The sequence below is a fragment of the Saccostrea echinata genome, unplaced genomic scaffold, assembly GCF_033153115.1.
Source record: "Saccostrea echinata isolate AGI-Se365-2 ecotype Australia unplaced genomic scaffold, CSIRO_AGI_Sech_v1 ptg000054l, whole genome shotgun sequence".
Taxonomy (NCBI): domain Eukaryota; kingdom Metazoa; phylum Mollusca; class Bivalvia; order Ostreida; family Ostreidae; genus Saccostrea; species Saccostrea echinata.
The window spans coordinates 1,314,904-1,338,388 of record NW_026889803.1 but is presented as its reverse complement, the minus strand read 5'-3'; the positions used below and the strand labels follow the sequence as shown (position 1 = coordinate 1,338,388).

Genomic DNA, 23,485 nt, shown 5'->3' with positions numbered 1-23,485 from the left:
GTCTGCAAAAACTTTAACCTTGCCCATAACTTTTGATTGGAGCTATGGCTTTCAAATTTCACACGTGTATTTCTTGTAACAAGACCTTTCTTTGAATACTAACATATTTGACCTCCTGACCTTGACCTTGGAGTTTGATCCACTTTTGCAAAATTTTACCAAACTTTAACCTTAGCCATAAATTCTAAACAGTTGGTGCTAGGGCTTTCATACTTCAAATATTTATTCCTTGTGAAAAGACCTTTCCTTGCATTTAAATTTTTTTTTACCTCTTGACCTTGACGTTTGACCCACTTTTGAAAAATTTTAACCTTAGCCACCTTTTGAATGGATAGTATTAGGCCTAGGGCTTTCATATTCAAAGGTGTATAATTCCTTGTGACAAGACCTTCTCTTGGATATCAACAATTCTGACCCTATGACTTTAACCTTGGAGTTTGACCTACTTTTGAAAATTTTAACCTTGGCCGCAACTTTTGAATGGTTGTTGCCAAGTCTTTCATGTTTCACATGTTCATTATTTTCTTTTGACAAGACCTTTCCTTGGGTACCAACAATTTTGGCCTTTTGTCCTTGACCTTGGAGTTTGACCTACTTTTGGAAAACTTTTACCTTGGCCATAACTTTTGAACAGTTGATGCTAGGGCTTTCATATTTCATATGTGTATTTCTTGTGACAAGATCTTCCCTTGGGCACCATTAATTTCTTTAACTCGATGTTTGACTTACTTTTGAAAAACTTCAATCTTCACCATAACTTTTCAACAGATGGTGCTAAGGCTTTCATATTTCACAGATAAGACCTTTCTATGAGTACCAACATTTTTTATCTCTTGATCTTGACTTTGGAGTTTGACTTGCATTTGAGTCAATATGAGTTTAACAAACAAATCTTGTTCTTTGTGTTACTGTATTCAGGAAAATTTTCACTCTGGTTTTTTTTTTTTTTTTTTTTTTAAATTATTTCTTTTTTTTCCATTTTTTTCCCCTAGTCGTCAGTGAGAAAAAATTTAAAACTAAGGCAAATTCAACAAAAACATGGTAGTAATATCTTTTTTCAAAACAATCGTGTCTATAAAGCAAATCAAAAGAGGACAAAATTGTTTACAAGTGTAATAGGGTGAAAATAACTTGGGGTGAAATATAACCCTATATACAATATAATGGAATCTTAATTTTGGCCTACCAAGGGTTTTCCTGCCCTTTTTTTGGGGGGGGGGGGGGGTATTGGAACAATTAGCATTAAAAAAATCTTATTCCAAGGTTTGCTCTATTTTTTCCCAATCTAGCTTCTTGCAAAAAATACTTAGGAAAGAAAAACTCATGCTGAACATATTGGATTAGTTCTTTGGATTCTGGGCCAATTTTGAAAAACAAGAGGCCCAAGGGCCTTAACGGTCACCTGAGTATAATACAACAATTTAGAAGTTAAGGACATACGCAGTGTACCTTACCTACTGATAATTTTTCAAGATATTCTTAATTTAAGATTATAGTGCCATCAGATGTTCGTAGACAAAAAATCAGCAGACATTACCAGGGGTTTTGAAAAGATATCAATTGATGAAAATTTCCGTATAATTCAAAGAAAAATATACAAAAATTACTTAACATATATTCTAGATGTTTTGTTTATTAAAACTTCTTTTAGAAGAAGTGTACAATAGCATATATAGACATTAAAATGTAGCACACATTTCCTTTAAGTTTTGGAACTCTTCAACTCCAGGGAAAAAGACAATAAAGTTCAAACTACGTTGCGTATGTCCTTAAATACACTGATAGATGAAGCATTGTTGCCCTAAAGCAAGAGAAGTAGGAAGATCAGGATCAACAAAATAATTAGTCTAGTATTCAGTATCAACTCATAAATTGAGTTCTAATCTGTTCCCCACTTAACACTATCACCATGCAGACTATTAACAAACTATTAGTGCTTCAGTACTATTTTTAAACCCATATTAAGAGCTCTAGCATTGACCTCTCTTATGGTCTTTGAAGAACTTTTAATAAGATAAGTTATTTTTGTCTAATTTTTATTTATCTATTACTTACAGGTCACGTGATTATTAAAACTAAGAAAATACTTTTTGAATTATATGATAAACATTCTTGCATAATTATCTTATTCTATTAACGTTTCAAATACACTATTTACAGTGATTAATTAATGGTGAATGGAAAAGGGGAATAACTTCTCTCAGTAGAACACAAATTAATAGAGCCCTGCCCAGGACTAGAATACTTAGACAAATGGTCCAGATGTTCAAAAATCTGGTAGAAATACGCTTACTTATATCATTTAAACTTTTACTCAGTTTTCTTCCAATATGCCCAGAAGCAGAGAAGAATTTCACAGGTACAATGCATTTTCACTACAGATTCAACAAAGCCTTACCCTAACACCAGAACCCAAGATCAAGGGTCAAGAAATTTACAAATTTGGAAGAGTTACCCTCATCATCATACCTATGGACTTCTAAGAATTAACACTTTTCCACTATATTATCAAAAGCCCCCCCCCCCCCCCCCCAGTTATGCCAGAACCCCTGACCCTAGGACCACAAGATTTAAAAATTCTGTTCGAAGCTCACATTTTCATCATAGCTAAGCAATTTATTTATCAGCTCAACGCCAAGGAGCAGACAGGATTAATTAATGATTAATTAATAGAATTAATGCTTTTTCACTATATAATCAATAGAGCCCCCCCCCCCCCCTTCCTCAAGAACCCCAAAAACTGAGGCCATATATTTGAAAATTTTGGAAGAGGCATCCTTGCCTATCATAATCATGCACTTAGTTTGTTTAAATAATCTCCAGTAGCAGAGAAGAAGATTTTCAAAGAATCAATGCATTTTCACTATATAATCAATAGAGCCCCACCCTAACACCAGAACCCCTGACCCTGGGGCCATGAAATTCACAATTTTTGAAAAGGCATCTTTATGCATTATAACCATGCACTTAGTTTGTTTAAATAATCTCCAGTAGCAGAGAAGAAAATTTTCAAAGAATCAATGCATTTTCACTATATAATCAATAGAGCCCCGCCTAACACCAGAACCGCTGACCCTGGGGCCATGAAATTCAAAATTTTTGAAAAGGCATCCTTATGCATCATAACCATGCACTTAGTTTGTTTAAATAATACCCTGGAGCAGAGAAGAAGATTTTCAAAGAATTAATGCATTTTCACTATATAATCAATAGAGCCCCGCCCTAACATCAGAACCCCTCACCCAGGGGCCATGGCTTTCATAATTCTGGAAGAGGCCCACCTCCTCATCATAACTATGTACTTAGTTTATCACCTTAATGCCCAGGAGCAGAGGAGAAGATTTTCAAAGAATTAATGCATTTTCATTATATAATCAATAGAGCCCTGCCCTTACACCAGAACCCCTGACCCTGGGGCCATGAATTTCACACTTTTGGAAGAGGCACTCTTGCTCTTCATAACTACATGTATGTACTTAGTTACTTTATTTAATACCCAGGAGCAGAGAAGAAGATTTTCAAAGAAATAATGCACTTTCACTATATGATCTATATAGCCCCACCTTGGGGCCAGAACCCCTGAACCGGGGGGCATGAATTTCACAATTTCGGAAGAGGCACTCTTGCTCATCATAACTATGTACTTAGTTACTTTATTTAATATCCAGGAGCAGGGAAGAAGATTTTCAAAGAATTAATGCATTTTCACTATATAATCAATACAGCCCCACCCTAACACCAGAACCCCTGACCCTGGGGCCATGAATTTCAAAATTTTGGAAGAGGCACTCTTGCTTTTTATAAATATGTACTTAGTTACTTTATTTAATACCCAGGAGCAGAGAAGAAGATTTTCAAAGAATTAATGCACTTTCACTATATGATCTATATAGCCCCACCCTGGGGCCAGAACCCCTGACCCAGGGGCCATGAATTTCATAATTTTTGAAGAGGCACTCTTGCTCATCATAACTATGTACTTAGTTACTTTATTTAATATCCAGGAGCAGAGAAGAAGATTTTCAAAGAAATAATGCATTTTCACTATATGATCTATATAGCCCCACCTTGGGGCCAGAACCCCTGACCCGGGGGGCATGAATTTCACAATTTCGGAAGAGGCACTCTTGCTCATCATAACTATGTACTTAGTTACTTTATTTAATACCCAGGAGCAGAGAAGAAGATTTTCAAAGAATTAATGCATTTTCACTATATAATCAATAGATCCCTGCCCTAACACCAGAACCCCTGACCCTGGGGCCATGAATTTCACAATTTTGGAAGAGGCACTCTTCCTCTTCATAACTATGTACCTAGTTACTTTATTTAATACCCAGGAGCAGAGAAGAAGATTTTCAAAGAAATAATGCATTTTCACTATATGATCTATATAGCCCCACCCTGGGGCCAGAACCCCTGACCCAGGGGCCATGAATTTTACAATTTCGGAAGAGGCACTCTTGCTCATCATAACTATATACTTAGTTACTTTATTTAATATCCAGGAGCAGAGAAGAAGATTTTCAAAGAATTAATGCATTTTCACTGTATAATCAATACAGCCCCACCCTAACACCAGAACCCCTGACCCTGGGGCCATGAATTTCACAAATTTGGAAGAGGCACTCTTGTTATTCATAACTATGTACTTAGTTACTTTATTTAATACCCAGGAGCAGAGAAGAAGATTTTCAAAGAAATAATGCACTTTCACTACATGATCTATATAGCCCCACCCTGGGGCCAGAACCCCTGACCCGGGGGGCATGAATTTCACAATTTTGGTAGAGGGCTCACTGCTTATTACAATGATGCCAACAGTTTGACTGCTTGATGTCCTGGAGTAAAGAAGAAGATTTTTTAAGATTGCATTATTTTTGGTGGTTTTAGCCCCACCCCTCGGGCCCCAGGGGGGCAGGGACCATGAAATTCACAATTTTTGTTCCCCTTCACCCATAGATGCTATATGCCAAATTTGGTTGAAATTGGTTAAGCAGTTTCAGAGAAGAAGCTAAAAATGTTCAAATGTTAACGCACGACGCACGCCGACGGACGAGAACGGATAGCAATAGGTCACCGGAGTGACTCAGGTGACCTAAAAAAAAGTCAAGAAAATCCATGCATGACCAGCCATGTACATGATACATACTCTCTTCACTTATGGATAAATTGTGCAGTCCCTGACAAGCATCATCTTCCATTTTGCCAGAATCTGAAATGAGAACAGTGACTATAGCTGTTTTGTCAGAATCTGAAATGAGAACAGTGACTATAGCTGTTTTGTCAGAATCTGAAATGAGAACAGTGACTATAGCTGTTTTGTCAGAATCTGAAATGAGAACAGTGACTATAGATGTTTTGTCAGAATCTGAAATGAGAACAGTGACTATAGCTGTTTTGTCAGAATCTAAAATGAGAACAGTGACTATAGCTGTTTTGTCAGAATCTGAAATGAGAACAGTGACTATAGATGTTTTGTCAGAATCTAAAATGAAAACAGTGACTATAGCTGTTTTACCAGGTTTTACTATACACAGGAAAACATTAATAGTACAGACGATCTGTAAACGTTATTATAATCAGGAATACAAGTCCAAATCTGGATAACTACTTTTTAAACTTGTAATTCCAAGAAATAAATGTACGTAATGCAAGGTGGGACTAATATCAGTAATATTCCCATTCAATATTTTTAATGAGAATTTTTTTTACAGTAAATTCCCGTTCAATATATTTTTTTAAAAAGTAAAGAAATCCTATTTTCCACTTTATTAAAAGAAAATAAACATTTATGAATATATAACGTATTTACATAAAACACAGGGGCCGTACCTGGTCAATTCCAGGGTTTGGGGTGTTCAACATTAAATGATTGGAAATAATTGGTCTGATTTTAGTGGACTGCAGAAATATACAAATATGTCCTAACCTTATCTAGGTAAAATAAAATCAATTATTACCTAACCTACTATATAAATTGTAATTAGGCATTTTGAACTGTTTCCTGATTCTTTTTAATGTTTTTGCAAATCATGAAACAGTCAAAACTGTTTACCCGGTCACAGAATGAACTGTTGCATGGCTGAACTGTTTCATTATGACATCATAGTTAATTTCCCGTACTTTACAGCTATAATATTGAATTATATATAAATTGAAGCATTTTTATTCAATTCGAAATTATCATCTGAAAAGTAAACCTGATACCAATTTAAATATATATTCAATTTAATATCATTTCAAAGAAGAGGCCATGAACACCTTTTCTGAGGGTAGTTTGGGAAAAATGTAGGCCCCTTTCATTCAGTATAGATCTTTGCCATAAACGTGCAATATTCAAATCTTTAAGACATCATTATGTTGTTTACTACATGCTTTTTTTCCCCAATTTATTAGTGCATGATAATATCACACCCATTAATTTTTCACCAATCAGTGTGAATATTTGATTAATATTCATCTTGTTTAGTTTGGTTTTAAAAAATAATACAAACTTTTGTCAATGTATTTTAAAAGCCATTGATTATTATGTCGATATCATTACTTTAAGAAATTATATAGTAGGTTAGGTAATAAAACACTTATTTCATGACAACTCGGGAAACAGTCAAACTGTTGTCCCTCGATAATGGGGAAGACCTGGGAAACTGTTGCCCTCGGCCTTCGGCCTCGGGCAACAGTTTCCCAGGTCTTCCCCATTACCTCGGGACAACAGTTTGACTGTTCCCCTCGTAGTCATGAAATAAGTGTATACTAGTAAATCACCATAATAATCAGAGGCAAGCAACAATTAATTAACTGGTAGTCCTGACCTAACACTTAAATAAGAGCCCAGTCGCCTCAGACTATCGCATATACTGTAGGATGCCTTATTCAGGATGGACAGTATATGTGATAGCCCTTCAACCACTACACTCACTGTAGGATGCCTTATTCAGGACAGACAATGAGTATAGCAGCCTGGACAGGTCAGCCAATGCAGACGAGATCAAACAAACTATGACTAGCCTCCATATTGGAGGTCAACCTCGTTTGTGGCAGGTCTTAACTGGTTTGGCCTTCCAAATTCTCTCTCTAACTGTAAAACAGGCGAGGAATATTAAATGTGAATACTTTTTCACTCCACTCGTCTTCTAACCTTGGCTGCGTCTGAAGAACAACAGTGAACTCCAGACGACTGCGGAGTCTCAGTATTTATACATGATTGATGTCAAATGATATTTTTCCTTGGTAAAAATCTGAACTTAAATCTGAATAAGTTTATTAACTGTTTTATATTTATTTCATTAAGCTAAAGATTCGATTATAATTGATAATTAATCGATTATGCTCAGCCAATTATTACCGATAATCGATTATGATTTTTTCCCGATTTCCCATCACTAGTGCTATGTCAATATCGACAATATCATGCCATTATCATATCAATCCTAATTTGTACAATTTATTTTAAAGTTGAGGTATAACATAATGATACAAGGCCACAAGCAATGCTGATATTGATTCATTATTGGCATGACTACCTGTATGTAAATAAATAAGGATGACTAACAGAGGTTTGGGATTGTTATTGTTAGGGGTTAAGGTTCGGGTAAGATTTTGGATTAGGGTGAAGATTGGTAAATACATTATGTTTTGAACAATCATAATTCGAAACCGATACAATATTGTATCAAAATTAATAATCAGAGAGTACATGCCCAGAAGTATTGCATAAAGAAATACAGCCACAAGAGGGATGACAAAAATGATTCACTATCAATATGATATCATGGATATTGAAGATATCTATGGCAATTACAATCTTTGTAAATTTAAAGTATTTCAACATAGATACACATACACAGAGACAAGGACAGTTTCAACCAAGGGTTGAGCAAACTTGATTCGATATCAAAGTGATATTGTCAATATCAACGATATTGACACTGCAGGGAAAACTTCATAAAGAGATAGTATTCAAGTAACTTGTATGTTAAAAACACATAATAACCATAATCCATTGAACAATCATGATTCGATATCCATACAATATTGTGGATATTGACAGTAAGGAAGACTTGCTAAACAAGAAGTACTATGTCTAATATACACTCAAGTATAAAGAAATATTGAAGCAACCTATAAAAAAGTAATTTCTCGTTATTGTAACTACATCGTGTCTTGGACACAACTCGCAAAATAAAGGGTGTTTTTATACATGGGGAAATGCATTTTTGGAGATGTCCTGGCAATAAGCAAGCTAGGGTGGCAATATACAGGTCCAGCAAAATTCATCATTTTTCTAAAATGATGATTTCTAGTCATAAAATTGATTTTTAAAAATGACTAAAATTCGTCGTGTTTTAAAATAATTGATGAAAAACAGTCATAACTATTTGGAGTTTATTTTAAAATATAGAGTTACTTCTGAAATAAATATGACTGTATTTCATCATTTTTTATCAAATTGGTAGGTCTGGGTGCACTTTAATTATCTCATTTGTTATACAGGGCGCACTGATTTATTTTTGTTTCAATTGTTTGTCAAGATGTTTCTCTACACATGGGTCCATGGCAGGATAGTGTACTATATCTATTATTGTAGTAAATGGGTTGGAAGAATTAACTTGGGAATGGAAATATGATGAAAAGTCATATTTACCAAAGTAATAAAAATATGTATATAAAATTATTATGTAGTTATTAAAAATGACAATTATCAATCATTTTTCAGTATGATGGATTTTAGTCTCACCCCTAACTGTTTGGGGGTATATAAAGCAATTGATTTGTGACCATACAGTTATTCATGAATAAAATTGTAAAGCTGGTCAATTCTGGTCAACAAGATGATTGGTAATAATTCAACACAATGTGAAGTTATCACACTTATCCATGCCTCACCACACACAAGATGGTATACAGTTAACCAAACAATGGAAATACATAATGTACATCTAATTTTTTTTGCTTTGCTTTTGCTTGGGAATTGATGATCAAGTACAAAAAGTCTTATATAAACTGGGTGTTTCTATTTTAAGCTTCTAAAAAAGATTTATAAACCTGCTGTTTCTTTCTTCTGTGAAGCAACAAAGTGCTCACGTCACAATAGTCTTTATAAACTGGATGTTTCTAAAAACAGATACTGCAGCTGCTATTCGTAACTGTGATGTCATAATGCAAACAGCGTTTTTTTTCCCTTAAATTACTGGTACCGATAAACAGTACCATTCCCAATGCCAAAAAACGATAATTTTTCCCAATTTTGAGACTAAAAATTCCCAATTCAACTGCCAAGCAACAGACTACGATGACATCATATTTCTTTTTATATGAAACATTGTGCAAGTTGCAGGGATCGACATTAACGGTTGTCCGATTGCCCGGGACAAGTAAATTCTCAGTTCGGGCAAGCGAAATTGTTGACGTACTTGTCCGATCGGGCAAGTGAATTTTTCTCATACAAATATACATATTTATTTAGTTTACCTTAATTTATAAATAAAACAATAAATTGAACACTTGATTTCTGCCACGGACCTGACTGACAATGTTTTTGCATTCAGAATTCCTTCGTAGCGCTTCTGGATTATACCACTCATTTTAAAAATCGGGTTCATTATTTTCTTTTGTAGTAAATACGCTCTACGTCTAACAAAATTTTGTTAACTTCTTATTAGGAATTTATTTATTCAAGCATAGCATATAAGTACAGTGTAACACGATGTATCCTGATCAAGATAAGATGTATGTTTTGTAGCAACTATCTTCCTTAAGCGTTGCTTCACAGTTATCTCTGAAAGCACAATCACAAAAGGATCCTACCGAAAATAATTTTAAAAATAGGAATTTTATGAAAAGGAAACTGAGGGTTATTGTTGCATGGCAGAGTGTGTTAGCAGGTTAAATTTACAAGCACAGTGGTATTCATTTATGTACAAATGCAGCATGTATCGACATTTTTCAGGTAGCTCAACTTGCCAAATTGACAGTAGTGTACTTGGTCACATTTTTTCTTACGTTAACGTTTACAGTAATTAATAATTTTCTTTTTAACTTCTTTCCTTATTTTGGACAACCAAGTTTTGCATTCGGACAAGTCAAAGTTTGAGATCACTTGCCCGAAGGGCAAGTTAATCTGAAAGTTAATGTCTATCCCTGAGTTGACTAACTGCTTTACTTCCACTTAAATCGAAAGTAGAGATTAGTTGCAATATGGCGGGACCTGTGGTGTAGACATGCATCATACATTTGACAAATTGAAAGCATGAAAATGTGAACACAAGGACATTGAAATGAAAAACAATAAATACTTGATGTTTATTCTTTAAAACACAGAGTAATAGGTAATGAAGTTGGAATAAATGCAAAATATGTTTCATTTGTTTAATGACAGAAAATTCTCGTTTGTTCTACTTCGACGCTACTTTTCCCAATTGAACCAGTACATGACCCTTTCCCATTGGGTTAAAAAAATTGCTGATGAATGACATAACAATGCCTTATATGAGAAAGTATTGAGTATTAGAATCAGAAACATGGATTTTGAGACATTTCTTATTAACTGATAAAAAAAAAATAATAAAACAATTGTAGTCTTTTGATTCAGTACAATCCTCAGATATATAGACCTTAGAGAAAGCATATCGAACTCGCCCTTCGTGCTCGGTCCATATGCTTTCTCTAAGGTCTATATATCTAGGGATTGACCTCATCAAAAGGCTATAATTGTATAATAGCTATTTCAAGCTATATTAGCTAAATCAAGAGATTGTGCTGGACCTGATATAATGGAGGGTAATATCATGAGGTAGCACTGTATCTTTAAAAATCAAAGGATGGAAATGTTGCACATTTACATAGAATGATGTCAATTTTATCAAATATTTTGATGACACAGCATAAAAAATTCTTTGTTATATTTCCTTTTTTCTTTGATAGATCCTAGTAATCAGGTATAAATGTCTTATATTATATCAGATTATTTTCTTAGTTTTCTTGGCTGAAAGGATGTCACATGATATTCATCCTTTTGTGATATTGACGCAAAAGTGTGTCTGCGGAATATATCTCACAACTCACTGTTAGGCTGCACCAGTTACGTAGAACGTGACGTCATAATATGAGAAGCATGTTTTTACCATTGTGACGTAATGACAGTCAAGTCTGTGCACTTAGGATTGTGTCGCATTATTCACTTTGAGTTATTATATAATATAACTATTAAAGACTTCAGTGAACGGACAATGTGTGGTTCTAAGGACCCATCTTGGGATGTCAAGAGATATCAACCTCAGACACAGAAAATGATAGTGACCTCGCAAGCTGGGTTGCTATCACTTTCTGTGTCTGAGGTCAATATCACTTGACATGGGTCCTTAGAACCACATATCAACCTACACTGAAGTCCATAATTGTATAATATTTATTCCACACCAGTTCAAATTATATACCACGGAATGCAAGGAAATACAAAAAACTTTTCTCTCCCATATAGTCGATAAATACTGTTTATAAAAAGGGTAAACCATCATAAGGGGGTTAAACCACTGTTTGATGGTCTGTGCCCTACCTGATGAAGTCAACATTATGAACATGCATTGACCGTGATGTAATTTTAATTTTTATGATGGGTCAGTTTAAAATTTTGCACCTAATCAAAATTAATACCTATTATAACTGATTGTGCATTTAATACTTATTGAAAAAGTCATCAACTGACGTAATCAAACTCTACTAATACGAAGTTTGAATCTCTTACCTTTTTTCAATGATTTCCCTCGGTTGAAAATTCCGCCATTTTCGTAGAAGATGAAAAGCTAAGTCGTACCTAGAAATTTTTTGCTTTTGAAGGGTGGGTGGGGGCTTTTCGGTTTCATTTTATAGTTATTCCATAAGGAAACTTTATGTAATAATGAAATTGACTAATCTATGCCTAATAATTAAATACGATTTGCTTCTTTTACTATATTTTCATATATAAATTTGTCCACTACCCGTAACTCCTCTTGACTCTTCATCCAGGTCACATGGTCTACTTTCACTTTATAGGAAAATGTCAAAACTGAAGCTGTACTATGATCTCATGTCACAGCCCTCGCGGGCGCTGTACATGTTTGTGAAAAAGAACAGAATACCATTTGAAGACAAGGCACTTGCATTACGAAGAGGTAATATGGTGAAACTTTCTCGAATGCATGCAAATCGAAGTCGAACAGTCGAATAGGCTGATCATCCCACTTTTTGACCTATGGAAAAACTCGTACCCTATTGCAGTTGAGTTTTTCTTCTCTTTTTTTCTACTTTCCTACAAATTTTTAGGTGCAATTCGGTGCAGTTCAAAAGCCTGATTGTATTCGTCCTCACAACATCATGATCATGGGTCCTGTGTCAACTCATTCATTGGGACCCCTGACATGTTACGGGCTTGCTTCTCTCATTGAGAAGCACCAATCTAATTGAAGTAGACAGATAATGTAAACAGAAAGGAATCAGTTGACACCTGAAATGCACGTTACGCATTGTTTATCACCGAAAGGCGTAATATTATTGAGAGATCAGAAAAACAATCAAGATTTGTAATTTTCCTGACAGACATTGCTGCAGTAAGGTATCGAATGAAGTTTGTCAGGGGTACCACAGCAATGAGTTGACAGAGGACCCCCTGACATTGTAAGGATGGATTGTATTTAGTGAGTTGTACTCATGCTGATTGAAAACTTGAGACTATCAGAGTACTAATACATATTTCAGGGTTGATAGCTGAGGATGTGTAACCCCATGCAATAAGAATGTAGAATAGCTTGATGAAAATTATAATTGTTCCACAATATGGTAATTAGTTACAAGTTTTCCTGCAACTGGAATGCTTTAGTTGTTTTCAAAAAATGTCAAAACATACTCAGCAAGCCTTATCATAGAACAATTAAAACAAATTCAGAACTCCTGGAAAAACTGTGGCTAACTTGCAGGGATTATTGCACATTTGTTTTATGTAATATATGTTTTTTTTGTTTCTGGTTTTTTTTTTTTTTTTTGTTTTTGTTTTTTGTTTTTTGTTTTTTTTTGTTTTTTGTTTGTTTGTTTGTTTTTGCAAATAACCTTAGAACAGTTCAGTGGTAAAAAAAATTGAGGACAAAATGTCCTTTGCACAACTAGTAGAAACTACAGTGCTTATTGAAATTTGTTATAAATTCTGTCTTTAAAGGAGAGCACAAACAAGAGGCTTACAAGAAAATAAATCCTTTACAGCTTGTACCAGCTATTGATGATGGTGGATTTATCCTGACAGAGAGGTCTGCTCAATTTGATGGCATAATGAAAATTTAATTTATTAATAATTATGCTGACATAAACACACAATTCAACATTAAAGGTTGCACCTGTTTGTATTTTAGTGTGGCAATTCTCCAGTACTTGTGTAGTAAGTATGACCTTCCAGAACACTGGTACCCAAGAAAAGACCTCAAGGCCCAGGCCAAAGTTAATGAATACCTCAACTGGCAGCATGCCAACACCAGAATGAATTGTGCAATGGTATTCAGACATCTGGTAAGTTTACTTCTTAATTCAGTTTACAAGGTCAAAACTGTATTTTATTTGAGGTTCATGACATGACCAAGGCAAAATAATTCTTGAATCTAGCTCCCAATTCAGGCATTTCTGCATGATACAGGAACTGATTTTTTTCAGGAGAAAAAAAAACTGTATGTGAACTTTCTGATTTTACCACATTCATGAAGGTGTGCTGAATTTTTTGTTTGCTGTATTTGGAGTGGGGTGGGTAGGTGATTAGGCCCTTGAGGTTTTTCAAGCAAGTGTTCCCACTCCAACCAAAATGAACTTGCATACATGGCTAAATGACAATGTTTTTTTTGGGGGGGGGGGGGGAGTGGGGGGGGGTTACTTCCAAATGCAAATGAAGAATAGCTGTACAAAATGTAAAAGACATACTCCTAAAGTTTGTTTTGAATTGATACTGCTTACTCAAAGTTTTGATTTTTAGTGATGTGCATTTTTTAGAAGATATCTGTAGCAAACATTAATATTGAGTGCTACCTTACAGTATTAGAAATATAGATTAAAATGTGTAAACGGTATAATCTTTCAGGTGGTAATCCCCCGAGAAACAAAGAAACCAGTTGACTGGGAACAAGTAAACTTGATGAAGAAGAGAGTATCTTATGTGGTGGATCATCTAGACAAAAGTTTTCTGAGAGATAAACCCTATCTCTGTGGTAATGAGGTTTCTGTGGCTGATCTACTCTGTATTTGTGAACTGATGCAGCTTAATGCAGTCCACGAGGAACAACTGTATGAATCCAACCCCAACATTAAGGCTTGGTCAGACCGTGTGAAGAACAGGCTTAATCCGGAGTTTGAAGAAGCACACAAGATTGTTTACAGAGTGAGAGATATGTACAAAACAGTGCTTGCTCCATCTTTTGCCAAGTTATAGTTCATGGGGATTGTGATCCCTACCTAGAGGCTGTGATAAATTGTCAGAATTTTAATGCCTTAATTACGAGAATGTATTCAAGATATGTCAGGAGCAGTGAAATTAGGATTTGAAATCCGTACATCAGTACATATTAATGATACAAATTATAGTAATTTGATATTTGTTTCTTGTTCATTATTGTTCTTTCATATGACACTGTAAAGTCAGTAGCAAGGCTTTACAATAAATTTCAAGTTAGAAGAAACTTGGATGTAATGTTTTTTTTCCAGTTACAATATAGTACCATAAAACATAGTTACAGGGAAAAATTGAGACTTAGAGCCACAGGCACTTGTTTCGTATATGGGGATCCCCTACTTATTTTTACCACAAGGTACCTAACTCAATTTCAGGCACCCCCGCTTCAAGCTCGTATTTTGTTTATATATCAATCATTAACCTACTTTAAAATGACATCGTTCGCTTCAAAAGACTTTTTTCTTGTCAAATTAATCGTTTCGGACGTCTCTGGTCGATCCTCTTTATTGTATACCACTCATTTCTTCCTTGAAAATTATCTCGATACCAAATGTAACAGGTTTTGAATTATTAAAGAATAACAGCCTGTTGAGGGTTCTTTTGACAAGACTTTATTGCCAGAGAAAATCAAATGAGGAAATCATATGATGAAATCAAATGATGAAAACCCTGCAATATTAACAATATAACAAGTGTAAATATTTAAGCATAAAAATAATACAATGATTGTCAAGGGAGATAATTCATTACACATAGAATATACATATATTTCTCCACAATTAAAGAACAATCAAATCTCATCATAAAACTTTACAATAATTATCATCATAATGTATTTGAACATTATATATTGTTGAAAAATCATAATATCATTATATGCATACCATTCTATGGGAACAGGTGTGTAACTGCAAGCAATAATGCTGCATATATACAATATGTATACAGTCTCAGAGTGATCTGTAAATTAATTACACAATATTACACACCAGATCATAAAAATATGTTACCTTAAAAATATATAACAATGAGATCTTTCTATTTACATCATACTTTAAAATATCATTCTCACTGATCTCATTTACTCAGGGAAAGTGCTTGGGAAATATATTATATATGCAAAATTACAGATTGGACATTTAATTGAAATATTAGAATCATATTAATATTAGTAATAAATTGTTAACTTACCAGAAGGAGAAGAAAAGTCTGTCTCTATAAAAAGGTCATAGTCAAATTGTCAGATAACCAAATACACATGATGACTGACCAACCTCTGGACAAAGAATGTCCAGAAAACCAAGAACCTTCTGGAGGGAAAAACATGAACCAATCCCCAAGTAAAATACAAAGTAAAACACCAATGAAATTAAAAGAAACATCCAACATTAGGCCTGGATATAATTAATGACCTAAGGCTATTTCTATCTATATACACCTATTGACAGACCATGGGTGAATGCACACAAAAGGCTTTAAACTGAATAATTATATTATTCAATATGTGCATTTCAAATCAAAATAAATATAATAAATGACACTTATAATACATGTACATAATATATACATGTATGCAAAGAAAAATAATAAAATATGTATCTGCCACACAAATAAGACTTTGAAAGGGATACATTGACTTTCAGTTGGGTTATAAATGAAGGATAAAACCAAAGACCTCAGAAAGGATTACTCGTAAGTCTCTGGATTTATCCTACATTATAACCGGAAGTCAATTACTAATTAAAGGTGTGTATGTATATATATATATATATATATATATTATCAAGCTAAAATTCCATAGTACATGTAATACGGCTTCTCTATTGTTTATACCATGTGTGGTAAATATCAAAGGATCAAAAGTTAATTTGAAGGTCTCCACGAGTGCCAGACAAGGTGTACAGGGTATACACAGGGACTAGTAAGTAAATATCAATCAAGTTCTAGCACCCAATGATGTACCTTAGAGCACTTGATTGACAGGAGTACACAGACCAGGTATTTTTGAAGGCGGTGCTTAAAATCTCTGCCTTTAAGTAGAGAGAAGATAACATAAAGTCAATAGCCAATGAAAATTAAGTATGCTAATTAGGAAAGTTTAAAAGTGCTGTCTTCCCTATGAAGTAACATATAGTCTGTAGGACAGTGGAGAGGTTGGTCAGAAGTAATTTAGGATAAGGTGAGACAGGGATTAGACGTGATTAAATAAGTCTTTCCTTCCCTATCTTACATTTAAGTTAAACTATTGATTAAAGCAAACTAAGTTATAAATATTGAGACACAACTGAAACCACTAAATAGACTAAGAGCTATACTGAGACCGTTATTAATAGAACTAAATTGAGACTTAGGTTATTACCTTGTCCCAAAGCTTTTGTAAATAAATTCTCTTTGTAGGTTCTCAAAAGTTATCTGAGCTATCCCACGAATCATATTTTGAGAAAGTAGCTAAGTCTAAATATAGGAATAATATTTTTGTTATTTTTTGGGGGTGATTATAATTGAACATCCGCTCGGTTACACGTCACATGTAATGGTGGCAGCGTTGGGATACATAACCAGACACTGAGAAATTTTGAGACGGAGGTGATTGAGAGTTGTATAAAGTACTGGGACAGATCTAAGACCGAAAAGAATCATCGTGACTAGTGAAGATAGATCGTCGTTTGAGATAGCTCGGTTTGAACTTGAAAGTGAGACATTGATGAACAAATATTTACATTTCCAATGTCTTTGTCCGAGATAAAATTACAACTTGTAAAAATACTTTATTTCTACATAAATCTACTGGTTCATCGATAGGCGCGGTTAAAAAAAAATCACGTGCGGGGCGGGACAAATAGAGACAGAAGCGGGGCTATTAGCACGGGAATTTGCAGGAGCATGTAAATATAAGGAAAAACTGTCAGATTTTTTGGATTCATGACGATGATCAATCGATTGGCTCGCGTGATAATTTTATGCATAAACGCCTTCGGCGTTTATGCAAATTATCACGAAAGCCACTCGATTGATCACATCATGAATCCAAAAAATAAGACAGTTATTCCTTAAATCAATTCACTTTATTACGTAAGACATACATCTTATTGTATACAACATAAATTTATAACATATAAACAGTAAGGCATAGCGCAGGTTTTTTTTTTAACAGCATAATAATTATACAATCAGTTTAATGGTGGAGAATGTACAAACCATTTTATATAATGTGTTTATAAGACAGTGAGACATTCATTACGTAAATTAAAAGCATGGTACAGAAATTTTCCCAAATTACAAGGATCCTTAACATTGTGTGCACATAACAACTGTATGAATTTGAACATAAATGGTTTTTCCCAGTAAAATTTTTTAATATATTTTGCTCGTAAATCCCTATATCGTGGACATTTTAAAACAAAATGGAATTCGTCTTCAATTTCACATCTACATAATTCGCATATTCGATTTTCGCGTAATATATTTTTATAGCGTCCACTTTCTATAGCTAAATTATGTGATGACAGTCTTATCCTGCTAATTTGCTTTTTATAAATGGAAGGAATAGGTTTTACCAAATAATATTGCAGTGTGAAGTGGTCAATAATATTCTTAAATAACATACATCTAGATGAACTATTGATATCTGCAAGGAGATTCTGTACATAGGTGTCAATAATTCTTTGCTTTATAATCAAGAAATGGCTGTTATAACAAATTCTTTCTTGGTCAGTCCACATGTAACCTAACCCAATTTCGAATAATTTATCTTTAATATTGGAAGCCCAGTTCGTGATCTTGTTCATTGGTTGTTCAATTTCCTTTAACATTTTCTCATAACATGATCTCAAAATACAATTCTTACTTTGTAATATTTTAAACCAAAATTTGAAAATCCGGAATTGCCGTACAGTCTTCATAGGCAGTCTGCCTGTTTCAAAATATATCATGGCCGTGTTTGTGTTTTTTCTAACATATAAAACATTCTTAATGAATTCCAGATGTATCTTTTCAATATCACATGCATTGTGGTTTCCCCAAACTTCACAGCCGTAGTTTAGTATGCTACTGACATATGTATCAAAAAGTGAGAACATAGTTTCAGTATTTAAACTCAATTGACTAACCTTAGATTTTAGACAAAACATTGCTTTTCTTCCTTGACATGCCAATTGTTTTTGAGTTACGTTAAAATTTCCATTGTAGTTCAATAAAACACCCAGATACATAAATTTATCTACAACTTTTATTTGCTCATTATGTATATGCCACTTTTCATTATCATGAACCTTTCCCTTATTTCTAAAAACAACAATTTTAGTTTTCTCAACATTAATGGTCAGATCCCATTTCGAGGCGTAATTATACAAAGTATTTATCATTTGTTGTAGATCTTGTACAGATTCCGCAAAACAGACCATGTCATCTGCATACATCAAAGTAAAAAGATTCAATTCTTGAAGTTCAAGAGGAACATTACCATTTTTTATAAACTCAATTTCAAAATCATTTACATACAATGAAAAAGGGATAGGGGACAGAACTTCTCCTTGTAAGAGACCAAGAGAATTTTCAAAAACCTCTGATAGCATTCTTGCCGATTTCACACAGGATTTCATATTCTCGTACATAGCGCGTATAACATTTAGTAATTTCCCTTTAATTCCGTACATACTTAGTTTTTTCCAAAGCTTAAAGCGTTCTACTGTGTCAAATGCTTTTTTAAAATCTATAAAGCAACAATATAATCGTTTTTTCTTACGTAAAGACATGCTGATAATTGTCGACAAACTAAAAATTGCTTCGGCAGTGCCCACCCTTGGTTGAAACCCGAATTGAGCATCTGTAATGATATCATTAACCTTAGTCCATTCGATGAGTCTATTATTTAGAATCGTAGTAAAGAGTTTGCAAAAACAACTAATTAAGCTGATGCCTCTATAATTATTTGGATCTAACCTATCACCTTTTTTCAATACAGGAACAATTACCGACTTGGCCCACATATGGGGGAAAATGCCTGATGACAAAATTCTGTTAAACAAATTATGTACAATAGGGAGAAGACATTGTTTAAACTCAATAAAGTATTCATTAATCAACAAGTCTGTTCCATGAGATTTATCTTTTTTAAGTTTAGATATGGCGTCCTGTATTTCTTTTTCGGATATTTCGCAGTCAAGTTCTTCAAACACAGTCATATTGTCACCGTTCACAGTCTCATTCATCGTCGCGTTTTGGTTTGATGCCAGGTCCTTGAAGTGTTCATAAAATATTTTCGGATCAACATTCGCTTGATGTGGTTTTCTTTTTTGGAAATAATTATAAAAAAAATTGGGATTTTGTCTACGAATATGATCGAGCATATTTCCCTCCGCACGTAAATATTGTCGTTTAAGCTTTGAGGCAAGGGCTTTATATTCTTTCTTCGACTGGAGTAGATTATTATGTGTATCGATACTTTTGTTTCGATTAAATATTCTAAGATTATATCTATATTTATTGTATTTTCCTTTCAGTTCTGAGGTTACCCAGGGTTTGTCTACAGGCGTTCTGCTTGAGTAGTCTGTTTTACGCTGTGTTGATTGTGAATGGTGTTCGATTTCAAAGAAAGGCTGCATAGCTTTTGTTAGCTCTGATGTAAATAGGTCAATGGACGAATCAATGGACTCCTGAGTCTCACATTCCGGCTTTTCAGTGGCTGACATAAGTGTATCATAACTTAAAAATAAGACAGCTTGTGCTTCATTTAGGTATTCTGGTTTCCACTTAAACGATCTTGATAAGTTACCACTGTCGTCAGAGGTGGTTTCACTTATTTCACTAACTACAGGAGAGGTGGAGAGATGTAGGTGTAACGGTGCATGATCAGAATAAGTAGTAAAATTTGATACTTGGAATTTTTCGATAAAGCAGATGATATCTGGCGTAGAAAGACAGTCGTCTACAAAACTTAACCCCCTGGATCCCATGAATGTAAAATCCCTGTCCATATTACTTTTATGCCGACCATTTAGTATCCTCATCCCAGATGATTTGCACATTGCTAATAGTTTCGAACCATTGTCATTTATACTTTTATCCGGGTTCACCCGTAATGGCAAATCGTAGTCCATCTCATAACCAATAGTCTCAATATGACTCAGATTATTCTCATTAAGAACATCGTCAATTATAAAGTCTTCCCTAGATGAAGTCCGTGCATTCATATCTCCTAATATCATAACTTTTCCTTTGCTCTGATATGAAGTTATTTGTGTTTCCAGATCATTGAATAGGTCACAGTCATAAAGGCGATAAAATGTAGAATTGCTAGGTGGTATATATATTCATCCTATACGTACAAGTCTTTGTCTATATTTCTTAGAAGACGGTGTATTTTTAACCATACAATAGTATCATGCTGGTTTTTTTACAACTGATATATAATTGTGAAATGTTTTACGAATCAATATTACAATTCCACCGCCTTGGGTGTTTCTGCTTTTCTGTCTTGGGAAAACATAAGAATCAAAATTTTCGACATGCACATCAATATCTTTTTGAAGCCAACATTCAGTTAAAAGAATAACATCATAAGACAGTAAGAACTTTTGAAAACCTAATTCTTTTTAATTTTAGTAGCAAAACCACCATTGGTATTCCAACAGATGAATTTCAATACTTCAGTCCGAACTGTTTTTGTATGTTTGCCATTCTCCTGAGAACCCTATCCTTCTATAACCTCATCATCCCTTGTGCTTGCAACCATAGTTTCCTGTGTTTCCGGTCCTCTGTACTCCTCACCTTCAATATAAAGTCTGTTAACAACCATTGTTGCCCTTTTACCACTTCTTCTTGCTTCTTTTAGAATTGGGTAAAGTTGTTTTCTTTGCTCCTGTATTGATCTTGGGAATTGCTCCGAAATTGCATATCTCGTGTCCACTAGCCTGCTGGCGTTCGCGCGGACTTTCTCTCTCACCCTAAACGATGAAAATTTCACTACCACTGGTCTGCATTCTCCATCCCTCCTTCTTCCTACCCTATGAGCTCTTTCGATATCCCGCTTTACATTACGGAGCCGAAGGAGGTCATCACAAAAGTCATCTATGAGACCCACGCAATCCTCTTTTCTGTTACCTCTGTATTCTGCCAGGGCAAATCAAAGTACTGAAAGTACTGAAAGCCGGGCTTTAATATGTTCGAGTGTATTGTCTAATCCTAAATTAGTACATATTTGAAAATCTTTCTTTCTGACCATTGATATTTAACAGGTAGAGTTTGTATGATTATGATTAACAATAACCCATCTACCAATAATTTACGGTCCAGAACCCAACGTTAAGACCCCAGGATAGGACTTGGTGATATTTTTCATGAAAATACATTTATACCTTTCTAAACATTAAGCTCACAGTGGTTATGCATGGTAACAGTGCACTTTGAGTGGTTTTTCTGATTCATACAGGCACATATATAGTATCGGAGGAGCTAGGGGTGTCACCATTTTTCAAACATAAACTTTTACAATGGACATTGTACATTGAAAGGTTGATTGACTCTTCGCAATCAAATTTAAATTGGAACTTTCATCTCACTCTTCGTAATATAAACCAGGTATTTATCACGAGCGACGAACAGATTTACTAAAAGCAAAATGGATATAGTCTAATTTTAATTAGATTGTACCATCATTTTATTGTAGCATATTAAAAGTACGGTAATTTGGTAATGAATTAATGAAATTCGAAATGTGAAAGTAAGTTGTAGCCCACCCCTACTCCTTCTCCAACGGAATAGGATTTTTGGGTTTGGACAATTCTCCTTTTTTCTGATAATGATACTACATGCCTGTATTAATCAGAAAAGAAATATTCTTTATTTTTGGTCCTCTAGGAAACCAGCTGCACGAAAATTATAATTATCTAATCTTTATGACATGAATATGAGTCTAGTTCTAGTTCCAGGTTCGGCCATAATGGTCATTGCCTGAGAAAATCATGATGTATTCAGGTCTTTATGGCTCGTACATAGATGGCTCTTCATTCTGAACAGGAAGTTTTGAAGCAAAGACTAACCAACTTTTTCTGAAAAATTATAATGTGTTGTACTTAGATAAAGACTAATGAACATTTTTATATGTTGTTTTCTTTTAATTATATATTAACATAAACGAATTTTATTTCCGAGCACCCTTGAGAGCTTGCATGTGTTTTAAGACCTTTTTTTTTGGAATGCGCGCGCACGCTCAATATACTATAAAGCGCTTTGGGAGCACATGCGAGATGAATCCAAGGTGAGAAGTCTCGAACAAAATTTTCACATTCAAAACATACCACATACCACTTTTCACTAAAAATTTGATCTGAATTTGTAAGCATAAAAATTTTCGACGCTAAATTGATTGTTAAATGGGTATAAATAATTCATATATTATACATAAATATATTCACATGAAATTTCTATCTTAAAGTTTACATTTTTATTTATTTATATTCCATGCTTCACAGAATATAAATCTTTATCCCAGTCATTTAAATTAATACTATTAAATTAAAATATTAACCAAATGGAATCGCATTGTTTATTTCATATTATGAAAGAAAACAAATAGTTTTGAACTTCATTTACATCACCTTTACACAAGATCTTAGCCGCTCGCGTGGCGCAGTGGTAAGAGCGTCTGCTCTAGAGTCGCGAAGTAAGGAGTTAATCTTTACGTCGCGGGTTCGAATCCCACTGTGGGACGTGGAGACCGGTCCTTCCGTTGAGACCGTGTAAACCGAGGTCCCGTGTCGCAATAGGTGCTTGCACGAAAAAGATCCCTCACTGCTCAATGGCCGTAAGTGCCGAGTATAGGACAAAATTTGGAGCTCTCCACCGGCAAGTGGTAGTGTCTCCATATGAGTGAAAAAATTCTCGAGAGGGACGTTAAACAACATACAAACAAACAAACACAAGATCTTAACCATCATAAGGATTTTTTTTCGAAATTATTTATTAGAAAGGAGAAAGTTATTTTAATTGCATTCAGGGTTATCGAAGTAATACCGTATTTTC

At 34.4% G+C, this 23,485-nt stretch overlaps 2 protein-coding genes across 2 annotated transcripts in view; one reads left to right on the top strand and one right to left on the bottom strand.

The window, feature by feature from the left end:
• Positions 1-5,214, bottom strand: part of LOC133172072 (DNA excision repair protein ERCC-6-like) — a 38,901-nt gene extending 33,687 nt beyond the window's left edge. Inside the window, exon 1 of the mRNA XM_061306882.1 lies at positions 5,153-5,214. Within this exon, the coding sequence (XP_061162866.1) occupies positions 5,153-5,204 (52 nt within the window). The 5' untranslated portion in view covers positions 5,205-5,214. The remainder of the gene's footprint in view (positions 1-5,152) is intronic.
• A 6,812-nt stretch (positions 5,215-12,026) lies between these two features.
• Positions 12,027-14,690, top strand: LOC133172472 (glutathione S-transferase theta-1-like). Its single transcript, XM_061307358.1, has 4 exons — positions 12,027-12,155; positions 13,193-13,280; positions 13,383-13,536; positions 14,096-14,690. Exons 1-4 carry the CDS (start codon positions 12,041-12,043, stop codon positions 14,441-14,443), a joined length of 705 nt encoding a protein of 234 aa, XP_061163342.1. The 5' UTR covers positions 12,027-12,040; the 3' UTR covers positions 14,444-14,690.
• Positions 14,691-23,485: the final 8,795 nt, after the last annotated feature.

Excerpts from the sequence above, each read along its gene's own strand:
- LOC133172472 (XM_061307358.1), top strand. The coding sequence starts at position 12,041 with ATGTCAAAACTGAAGCTGTACTATGATCTCATGTCACAGCCCTCGCGG. Across the intron at positions 12,156-13,192 it reads GGCACTTGCATTACGAAGAG|GAGAGCACAAACAAGAGGCT; the intron begins GTAATATGGTGA and ends CTGTCTTTAAAG. Across the intron at positions 13,281-13,382 it reads GGATTTATCCTGACAGAGAG|TGTGGCAATTCTCCAGTACT; the intron begins GTCTGCTCAATT and ends TTTGTATTTTAG.